Source organism: Ovis aries, chromosome 14, assembly GCF_016772045.2.
Source record: "Ovis aries strain OAR_USU_Benz2616 breed Rambouillet chromosome 14, ARS-UI_Ramb_v3.0, whole genome shotgun sequence".
In the NCBI taxonomy this organism is placed as follows: Eukaryota; Metazoa; Chordata; class Mammalia; order Artiodactyla; family Bovidae; genus Ovis; species Ovis aries.
The window spans coordinates 8225507-8236777 of NC_056067.1; the positions used below are offsets into that span (position 1 = coordinate 8225507).

General features: G+C 42.9%; 1 protein-coding gene across 2 annotated transcripts; it reads right to left on the minus strand.

Moving 5' to 3' along the window:
* Positions 1–284: 284 nt before the first annotated feature.
* On the minus strand, positions 285–10865 carry MPHOSPH6 (M-phase phosphoprotein 6). 2 transcript variants are annotated; one of them, XM_042231493.1, is made up of 6 exons: positions 10782–10865; positions 10059–10207; positions 8640–8752; positions 3783–3873; positions 1410–1504; positions 285–979 (listed from the first exon to the last, which is right to left on the minus strand). In XM_042231493.1, the coding sequence occupies exons 2-6, from the start codon at positions 10065–10067 to the stop codon at positions 847–849; spliced, it is 441 nt and encodes a 146-aa protein (XP_042087427.1). In that variant the 5' UTR covers positions 10068–10207; positions 10782–10865; the 3' UTR covers positions 285–846. The 2 variants fall into 2 exon arrangements, with proteins under 2 accessions (XP_042087427.1, XP_004014982.3); XM_004014933.6 differs by lacking the exon at positions 10059–10207.
* Positions 10866–11271: the final 406 nt, after the last annotated feature.

Below are 11271 nucleotides of genomic sequence, written 5' to 3' on the forward strand. Positions count from 1 at the left end.
GCTACCCACTCCAGTATTCTGGCCTGGAGAATTCCGTGGATAGTCCACGGAGCCACAAAGAGTTGGATACGACGGAGTGACTTGCACTTTCAAGAGGTGGTGTGCTTGGTGGTAAATTTTACTGGGCTGAACTATTAAAAATTGATCACTGTTTTTGGCCCACAAAAGTTTCAATCTAATATAGCACCATATTCTAAGTCAATGGCTATTGGACATTACCAATTGGACAAAAGTTCCAATGCTGAATTAGACTAAAATTCTTATTTGATAAGAGAACAAAAAAGTATATGAAAACAGGTATTTATTATAGAACAATGTCTAAAAATTAATTAAAGGCTTAAACAACAACAGAAAACATAATTCTACATACTGTCATTGACTTTGTAGCATGAAAATACTTAGGCCGAAGAGGCAAGTTTGTTCTTGATGAATTAACATATAATAAATTCTCATGACACGATTCCAAAATATATGTATGAACTGACTTGACATGTTTATAAACATAAGGGCAATTTAAACACTGGTATTAGTTTTCATGAGTTCAATTTAAGGTCAGTGACTGGGGAGTTATATTAAAAAAAAAAATCTGAGATAAAATATTCTTTAGGAAGCTACCACATACCTATGTACATTTGAAGACCAAAGGTTTCAAGTCCACTCTTGATGAACACCGTTAAGCAAAGGATGTATAACATCCATCACACGTCTGTTCCCAAAACAGCATGTTTCCAAAAGTATACATTTCTTTACAAATAAACATTATGACATTAATAACTGTAGAGGAACCTACAGAGTTGAGTTCCAAAATATGCTCTCATCCCTGAGCCATAGCTTAAGGCCTCCACTTTAATCTTGGGGCTTTAAGAACATCTTCTTTGCTTTAATTGGTTTTATCTCTCCATTTTCATCTTCTTCGTAAATGGCACGGTCTCTTTTCTTGGCAAACTTTTTCCCAATTGTCCCCACCAAGGTCTCATATCTGTTAAGACGATAAAAGAGAACAAGTTTAGTTTCAGATAAAAAAGGAATAAAAACTTGTCAAGAATATCAAACCAAATACACAACAAAGAATAAGAAAAACCAAAACTATGATTAAAAGGAATAATCTGATTTAAAATTCATGAGTTTCTCTGTCAACAATTCTTTTTTGGTTTTGCATTATCCTAATAAATTAAGATGCATATTTTAAAATATGTATTAGAAGCAGCACTAGAAATTAGCCCTCAGCTGCCAGCCTGTGACAGGTATGAATCCACCCCAGGTCATGTTAGAAAAAGCAGGAAGTCTCCTTTCTGCTGGGGTTACTCCCTTCAAAGGCAGGGCAGGCCCATCACTGGGCGGGAGGAGTGTAAGCGTGAGTCAGTGAATGCTGGGCTCAGATTATAAACCTGGTCTAAGGTAACACTTACCTTCTAGCCATTTCTTCATCTGACACATCGAGCTCCACCGTTTGCTCTTCAACTTCTTCTGTTTTGTTCTTGGCGTTCATCTGAAGCATTAATTTCTGAAAAAAAAAAACACAACGGTGGTGACTAGCAGGGCTGGAAAAAGCTTGTTAAAGGAACTAGTGTCAGACACATTTGAAGGTAGAGACACAGAATCTACAGGACTAGCCAAAACTTATAAGGGAGTCTCTGTAAAATTTAACCAACTTTATTCCACAATATGTTGATATAAGCCAGCTTTGAATTAAAAATAAGACAAAGCCTCAGCAGATTAGACTTCCTGTTAATGAGTTCAAACTGTCTTTTAGATCAGAAATGTATTAGTTACTTCTGCCTGAAGCAGGCACATTGCTAACACACTGTAGTGAGTGGGGGAAAGAAGTAGCAAACTTCAGGCATCCTCTGAGCTTCCCACTTTTGAGCCAAATGGGAGAAAACACTGCAGTCTGGAGTAATTTTAAACGCAGCTTTGGTGGTAGCTGGGGAAGGAGAGCAGCGCAGTGCTGAAAGAGCTGGAAGGCTGGTGCTGGTGTAACGGTTGGGGGTGGATAACACACTGATGCCCACATGATGTCTGTATGCCACGGATCTTTCCTTGGCTTCTTTTTCTCACATTAATGTTTTCTTGACAGGTATCCACCAACAATATAAAACAATAAAGACAATATCCTCTTTACCAGAAAGGTGGGACCAGGAAAGGAAAGCAGAAATCACTGTCAACTAGCTTTTCCAGCGTTTAAAGGACTGAAAATGAAGCAGTCTCAGTACAAGCTCTGTGGGGGCACAGACTTTGGTTCCCTGCTGCACTTCCAGTGCCTCCAGAGGGCTGATGCACCACAGGTACACAGTAAATATTTCACTGAATAAACCCCATGGCAGGCATCCCTAGAAACACACAGAGACTATGAAATGTGTCCTAAGTACATCCCGCTTGTAATAAAGTAAGTGTTCCCAAGTTGGTATCATTCTTTTTATAACCAGGTACACTGAACTTTTCTCACAATTTATGACAGCTCAGACATGCACGCCAAACAGTTCAGAACCTTTTCCCAGAGAGAATATATTCAGTGTTATAGAGTGCTGGTAATTAAAGTCACTTTCTAATAGTGTCCCACATCAAATATGGAGGGTCAGATCAACACTATTCCCCACTGCATCACTTTGGAGTCCCTGCCCACCCAATACCCTGGTCCCTGGGCATCATTCGCTCATCATCTTTGTTATCTTTATCTTTTACCCCCCTTGCTCTCATTCTCTTCCTAAAGATTTCAGCAGGCCAGAACAGGAGATATATTAAAAACAAACACTTCTAGTGTTGATTTTGTGTAAAGTTGCTTTTACCACTTTAATTAGCACACCCACTCAAAAAAAGGAGACAAAGGAAATCAACCTGCAGTCTTTATAAATAAACACTGGTGTTTAGTTTGGCTAACTGTGGTTGCTCCAGGCGTCCTTAGAGAACCAGTTTTCAACCAGGGATGATTTTGCTCACTGAAGGGCCCCTGGCAACATCTACAATGTCTGGACACAGTTCAGGTTGTCACAACTGGAGTGTGTATGTGTGTGTCTAGAGGGTAGGGTGGAGAAGTCAGGGATACTGTTCAACATCCCACAGTGCACAGGAAAGCCCCCATGACAAAGGAAATTCTAGCCCCAGTGTCAACAGTCCCAGGGCTAAGAAACCGCAGCTTCATGAGATAGTTACCGAACGAAAGCTTTGTATCACAAACCTCCATTTGGTTGGCTAACTACTGATAGGAGAGCTTTCAATATCTGAGCCCGAGTTCCAATAATTATTTGTTAAATGGACAAGTCTGTGCTTCTCTACAAACCTGAGGCACGAAGATCAAAATAAACAGCTCAGTTATAAGGTGAATACTTCCTTTGAAGACAAACTTTTTAAAGAATCGCTTAAAAATCTATTTACAAGCTTGGATTAAAAGCTGTCCATTAAAAAGTCAAATCATTCAATTTTTAAGTAACACTTTTTCCATTAGAAAAGATAGATTTATAGATGCCAGAAAATAATTTTTCATAAATGGCATCAAATGAATAAAATCCTGACATTCCGTAAAAGACCTGAGCTAAAATTCTAATACTTACAGTGGCACTGTCAGGGACTGTATACTGCTAAATTAAATCATCTACTCAATTCTAACATAAAACTAGACTGCAATGCCTGCAATTTTTAAAAATAGCTACGGCCATATTTCAAGACTTGTTATTTTCTATATAACGAGGAGAAATGGTATCTGTTGGGAAAAAACCTAAACCCAATCATTAGCAGAAAAAATTCAACTGGAAAAATTTTAAATCTGAAGCAATTATATTTAATACCTCAACCTCAGGATTAAATCCTCTGAATGACATTCTTCCGTAGAGAAGATCTTCACACAACAAGAAACTCTGCTCTTCTATAATGAAACTCCTAAATGAGAAAATAAGCCTGTATTAACAGCATGTCTACTTGTAGCAAAGCACAGCAAATAAAAGTCAAGATTTCAAATGAAAAATACATCTTATGGTTCTCAGTGGAATCAAGGAAAAATACACTAAGCTTTCCAACCTAAGGTTAGAGATAAAAACAGATTGCTTTGGTCAACAAAAGCATTGTGAGGCAAGAACAGAGGGCACCTGAATTTTCCAAACGTAAAGTGAAGTTTCCTGGATGTTTATGCCGCCTCCCAACCCCCAGTTTTTTATTAAATTTGCAGAAATCAGTGTCCTAGGTAGCTTTAAGTGAGTGTCTAAGTTGGAGCTCTCAGCTATAAATAACGACGACTAATGTTCGATGAGAAGTAATTTACTCTAAGGATACAGGGTATCTTACAGACACTGGGAGAGCCGGATGAGCGGGTCTGGAAAATGAGCAGAAATAAGAGTGGTTAGGTGGCTGACCCCACACCAAAATCATCCAGGTAAAAGCGGCGCTACTGAGAGGGTTCAACACTGGACACCACAGAGGGCATCCGGAAAACAGGACGCAGGTGTGGATGTCTCAGTGTCGGAAGGGATTCTCCCATGAGTCACCAGTGCATGGCCCCCATCCCAAGTGAGCACATCCGACTGCAGCACATGTTCTCCTGAACTGTTTGCTCAGTATTTCTCGTAAACTTGAGTTTCCCCTTCACCTGGCCAATCTTGTTTCTTGTCGAGTGCAGGTGATAAAACATCACGAACGTCTCAAGTAAATCACCTCCCTCAGGAAAGCACCATTCACATGCATTTAAGCATTCACTTAAGTCAAAAGATGGACCCAAATACCAGCAAAGGAGTCACGGAAGGACCAGTGACCCCTCAGAGGGTTTTCTCATGCGTTTCTATTGACTCAGTAACATTAGTATGAAAAGGTGGTTTGTTACCTACAAGCATAGTTTCAATGATGAGGGACACTCATGGAGCTAGCAAATAAGGGAAATATTCTAAAATATAACTGAAAACATTCTGTATTTTAATTTTCCTGTTTTCATCAATCAGAATCCATAACTTTTAGAGCTAAAACACATCCAAGAAATTATCAATTTCGTTGATTATTGCAGATGAGAAACTACTGCTCAGGAAAAAACAGACACCCCTGCCTAGGGCCACAAATAACGAGCACTGCGAAACAGGGCAAAAACTCACTGCTGGGGAACAAGCCTCTGTGGGTCGCCTTCATTTCCGCACACCTATGAGTGAGGCACTAGATGTCCTTTCGTTCTTTTCAAGGATTACATGCACAGTGAAAAGCTCTGAAAGGCTGAGCGACTATCTCCCTTCTCCTGCTGGAGCAACACACAGACTTGCTTTAAGGCTCCAAATAAGGATACTGCCTCCTCTGGGGCCAATGGCAAATCTGCTTGCAGTTCAGTATCAAAGACTCGGGGCCCCTAAGCTCAGGACTTCTCTGTTCTGCTGTTAACCTACTGCGGGTACCATGTCATCCTCCCTGGGATAAGAGGAAATGATGCCAAAGTGATGCTCAAGCTGCTTGCTGTGCTGTGAGTAATAAAGTCCTCTGTCTCTGACTCAGAACTCTCCTGCCTTCCACCAGTATCCCTGAAACTGTAGCAGGCTGACTGGTCAGTTTGCAAGTAGGGTCAGTCTCAGACCTCACAGTCCTTGAAGTTTACCAGGCCACAATATATAAGCACAAGAAGCACAGCAGCCAAAAATACTTTTTAAACATCATCCTGTGGCCGGCGAGTCATTAAACTGGCTATACTCACATACTCTAAACCACAGCACATCCTTTGGAGAAAAACAACATGGCAACAACAGAGCAAAATCTCTGATCTGGTAACTTCCACTTCTATACTAAGTATCAGGTTCCCTGGTAACAGACTCCCAGATAAGAGTTCCGCACAAAAGTTTCACTGGGGAGTGCTGGCTGGGAGACACCCCTCTATGGAAGTGAGGGCTGCAAGACTGAGCTGAGGGAGAAGCTGATTTGCAGCGTGGCTACACCAAGACCTCAGCCCCTACAGGGAGCTCCAGAGTTAGGAAGCTCTGCAGGTGTTTCAAGCTGAGGCAAAGCAAGCAGGTCTTAATCCACCTACATAGCCTGGTCACTGGCTAGGGGAGAAATACACACTGAATAGTCCTAATGGTCATCACTGAGTTATACTCCAATATAGCTGAATGGCAACCTCTAGACTCCCAGAGCATATACACAATGAAATCTCCAATTTCAGGGAGACGGTAACCCTTTGGAATAATCCAGATGGTACTACCAAGTAAACGTTCACAAACACAAATGAGCAGAAAGAGTGGTTGAATTTCCTAATACTGAAATATAAGGAAGCGCACATACTGCTAACGCTTGGTGCTTCACGCCTAGCACTGCAGTCACTGCTTCACACGCACTGTCTCACTGACTTCTCACGTTATCACACCCAATATACCAACGACAAGAGACAGGTTCAAAAGCTTGTCTAAGATCACAAGTAAACAAGTGGCAGAGGCACGCATCAAACCCAGGTCTGCCTGTCTCCAGAGCCCATGCACTAAATTAGCCAATCCATCCCACTTTCTGGGGTGTTAAAGCACACACACCTCAGCGACATGCCATCCGGTCTACTTCTCACCTGCCATAGCCCGCACCATCAGTGCCTTGGGAAGCTGCTCTGAATGTAACACATGGAACGGCTTCCTTCCATAGGCTTACCTGGGCTGGCTGTGCCCTCAGATAAAGATGGCGACTCCTGCAACATGCTCCCTCCACACAGCCCGTCTTCAGATTCAGCAGCCACTCCCCACCTTGACCCCCCAGGCCTGGGGGAAACTATATCTACTACACAAGCCACCGAGGTGCCGCACTGTCCACAGCTGCTTCCCTACCCCTGCCCACACTTTGGTGGTCTCTGTTATACGCGCCTCAAATTACCCAACTGGACAGCTTCTTCTCTTCCAGCTGATGTCCCAAACTGATCTTCATTTCTAAACATAAATATGACACTGAATGATGGCAAAAGGTTATTATTAATATTTACTGCTATGACCTGAAAGTTCGTGTCCCCCCATAAATTCATATATTGAAATCCTAACTCCCAAAGATGAGGATATTAGGAGGTGAGGCCTTGGGAAGGTGCTTAAGTCATGAGTGTGGGACCCTCATGGATGGGATCAGGACCTTAGGAAAGACCCCACAGAGATCCTCAGCCACTTCTACCAGGCAAGGATACAGCAAGAAGGTGCTGGCTCTGAGCCAGGAAGAGGGCCACCATCAAAACACAATCAGGCTGATATCCTGATCTTGGACTTCCAGCTTCCAGAGCTGTGAGAAATACATTTATGCTGTTTATAAGCTACACAGTCTGTGGTATTTTGTTATAGAACTTGAACAGACTATGTCACATACCTCCCTAGGAAAGGAGTCTAAAGGTCATTTTCCTGGGACTAATACGCTATGTTGGGGGTGGGGGGAAAGAATACTGAAAACAAGATACAAACGGTCTTGCTTTTCATTAAAAATAAGTGAAAAAAAAAACATCTGGAATACTCTTGAGCAAGTTTAGCCAAGGCATAAAATTAAATTATACCTCCTTACTGGTAACAGTCCCTTTCCTACCAATCCCTGCTCCCAAATCTGTACCTCCTACAGCATCATCTTCTCCTTCCTCACTGACATCTTGCCTTCTCTGAGAAGCAAGAGAAAAGCAAGTTGAGAAGTAAGCAGAAAAAACAAAGTACTTTCCTTCTGTCCCTCCTGGTGGGATGTACTTTCTATCTTTAGAGAAGGACGTTTAACCTCCCAAGAAAGTCTAGAGAAGATTAGCCAAGTAAACAATGGACAACAACTGCGTTAGAAAGAAAAAAATAAATTATAAGGTATGGAAAGGGAAAACATAAGTGTGTCTGAAGACAATAAGCAGCATCTTTAGTCATTTGATAAAACGTAAGTAAAACTACCATACCACAGAGGCTATCAAGGTAAGAAAAGAATCAAGGAGAAATGATAAACAGCTTTCAGAAACACTTAGAAATGTTAACTGATGATGTGAATCATCACTCCTTCATCAAAAATTTATCATGCATCAACCAAGCTTAGCGGTGGAAGAGGAATGATCTAGTGTGTTATCCTGTTTCAGTAGTAACTATCTGGTGACCCTAAGCAATTAACCCTCCGTTCAGCTTCAGTTTCCTCAACCATAAAATGGGTGGAATGATGGTAGCCAGCTCTCAAGTTTGCTGTGAGGATTAAATAATTAAGAGACATAAAGTGCTTTGCCCAGGTCCTAGTATATACATTAAAGACTCAATACATGTTAGCTAAATGACTGGTATTAATAGTAAAAATTAAAAAGAAAATAAACAAAACACTCGACTTTACAAAGCTCAATCTATGGAGAACTCTGTTACTGAGACAAAACTGGAGAGACTTGAAGTACACATATAATCTTCAGAACTTAATACAGTAGAGAGCACATTGCAGATCTTCTTAAAAGGTCCCCAGTTATCTCCAGAGACATATGGCTTAGATTCCTTTATTCTAAATAAGGAATGTAAAAAAAAGAACAATGTTGTAAATGATGGCAAGCATCAATAAAAACATATAAATGCAAGTAGAACTCTTATAGACTTAATGATTAAAAAAAATATTTGCTTGGCTAACTCAAGAAACTGAACAGATATCAGTTCATGGGTTTTATGTCACTGGAACGATGAATCATATTTACAGAGATGTGAACTTCCAATGTATCATAAAAAACCTACTCTTTCTCTTTCAGCTCAGGCAAATCCAAGTACCAGTGCTCTTCACTAATGATTTTCTTTTCTTCCTCTTCTAGTTGTTTCTTGGTCTCCGAGTCCAGTCCCCTTTGCATGAACTGTCAAAACATAACAAAATCAGAGTCAGCAACTATTTCCCCCAGTAACCTCATTTCTCTGGGAATCTCATCTTAAGGGTGGGGGTGGGGTGACCAAACATATTAGCTGACCAAGACAAGAGGACTTCCAGTACACTAGAAAATAAACAAGCCAGTACTAAATCCTCAACCCTCTCATTCTTGCGCTATATTCAGCCCTGGCTGAACAGCTACACTAGATAAGGAGACCTAAAGCAGCTGCTCCCTTGCTTCTCATAGGATACCCCACTTTATCTGTATACTCTGTGTCTCCTGCTGTTCTGCCAGAAGGCTTTTTGTCAGCAATGGCCAAACTTACTAGAGAAGCTGGGTAATTGTTTCTCTCTCCTTTGCTTCAAGTGTCCAGCTGCATGTTCCCCAACCGCCCAAGCAGGGTTAGACAACTTTTTAAAGTTAACTTCTTCCTTCACAATTACAGAGTCAGATTGTTGGTCTGAGCCCTAAGCAGCCAGCATACCTTCATGTGACTTATTCCAAGACTAAAACAACTGCTAAAATCTTCCCAATGCCTGCTTTGCCAATATACTTCTCTGAAATTTTCATGATTACAAACCATAAGCAAAGAACCCCCTCTGTTTACTGAAGATCCAAATTTTGCTAATACATATCAAAGAAGTACTTCAGAAATGATTAATTACACTACTACTCACCCTCCACCCTCACTTGCCCTATCCATCCCAGGTTATACTCCAGCTCAACTCCACTCACCTCCTGCACATGCCATTTACTCTCCAATGTTTCAAAACATTATTTATGCCCTGCTTCCCTTCACTGCAAATTCCATTATTCTGTAAACAAGACATTTAGCAGTTTGCATCGAGATGGTGTTCAGTGACAAGCAGTACGGAGCTGTACTGATAATTAAGAGCAGGGGCTTCAGAGCCAGACTGCCTGAGTTTAAGCTCTGTCTACCCTTATTTATAAACTGTGTAACTTTGGGCAAGTTACCTACTTCTTGTTTCAGGTGCCTTAGCTGTAAGAGAGGGGTAATAATCGTACCCACCTCAATCGGTTATTATGTGGTTTTCCCGCCTTATAATATGTAATTTACTCAGTGTCTAGCACATAGAGCTAGAAATGTTCGCTAATTCCACTACTTAAGTTTTAAGGCTTACATGTTTCTCCTGTATTAATTCCTGTATTCATTTTATCTACCCGTGTCCGCACACCTCGTATGAAAATCAATGTTTGAAGTTGGTGACATAACTTCACTTTCACCTCGATTGTTAAAATTCTCTCTGTTTCCACCACCACTGAAAGCCCTCACCCAGATCATCAGTCCTCGCTGGTCGTTATGACTGCAGTTTTGTCGGGTCTTTCTGTCGGCAATGTATTCTCCAGAGGACAGTGAAAGCAACGGTGAAAACTTAAGCACAGCTCCTGATACTCGCCCCGGTGCTCAATCGCTTCCCAACGCTCACAAGATAAAGAAAAAAAATTCATAATCTGGCCTAAAACTCCTTCCTTGCATGCTGTGATTATTGGCTCCTTTTCCAGGCCCATTTCTTGCTACTTGCCTTCCAGACAGACTGAATGCCCTTTAGTTCTCTGAAATTACGGATCTGGGGTGGGGGTTGCCTCACCAACTTCTGAACTCGCTTCTCCCCCAGTCTGTGCCGCTCTGTCCCCCACCCTCCCACCTACCCTTCAGTGTCTACTTGATGCCACTTCCCGCAGAAGCCCAAGTAAGTTCCAGGGCTTTCGGCGCTTCTAGCACCACTGCACTGAGTACACTATATTTTAAGTGCCTGCTTACGCGTCTGTCTCTCCTATCCGACCGCCGGTTTTAAGAGAGAATCCGCCGAAATTTATAATCCAGTTCCCGGTGCCTAAAGCAGAGCAGGCGCTGCTCCAGTGAATGAATGAACCCGAGAGCTGTATGTCCTCCGGGGCTTCTCTAATGCCCTGTACGCCCGCCGCCTCGCCTCCAGCCAGGTCGGAAAGACTGGGTATCCCCACCGCCCGACCCGCCTCCCTCGCGTCCCCGCACCTTCATGCGCAGCAAGTTCTTGGACAACTTAGTTTTGCGCTCGGCCGCCATACTGACTCGCACCGGGCGCCGCGGTCTGCAACTGGACCCACCGCGCATGCGCGATTCTGCGTGTGCGTCGGCGCCCTCATACGTAGCGTGCGTCGTCCCGCCACGTCGGCTCCGCCCCTGTTTTTCGCGCGTCGAGTTGGCCCGCGCTTTTTGCTCGTCGCTTCAGAGAGTATTTGCCTGAGGAGGTGCTCTCTTCGTGAAGAAGCCCATGGTAAACACGGCTGTCAGCAGGAGTGAGAGCGACTTGACGCCGAGAGAGAGGGAGAACCCCAAGCGGCCGCTGCCTCAGGAGGCCGTAGTCCTGGGCCCCGTCCTCCTTCCCTGAGGGCTTCGATTGGTCCCCTCAGGGCTGCGCACCGGCCTCGTGCCACCCGCCTTACGGACCCCGTCTTGCCGCGCGTCGCCGACCCAGTTGCTTTGGTGAGACCTTTGAGACAGT

Excerpts from the sequence above, each read along its gene's own strand:
- MPHOSPH6 (XM_004014933.6), bottom strand. The coding sequence starts at position 10,832 with ATGGCGGCCGAGCGCAAAACTAAGTTGTCCAAGAACTTGCTGCGCATG. Across the intron at positions 3,874-8,639 it reads CCTGAGCTGAAAGAGAAAGA|GAGTTTCATTATAGAAGAGC; the intron begins GTAGGTTTTTTA and ends TTTCTCATTTAG. Across the intron at positions 980-1,409 it reads GATGAAGAAATGGCTAGAAG|ATATGAGACCTTGGTGGGGA; the intron begins GTAAGTGTTACC and ends TCGTCTTAACAG.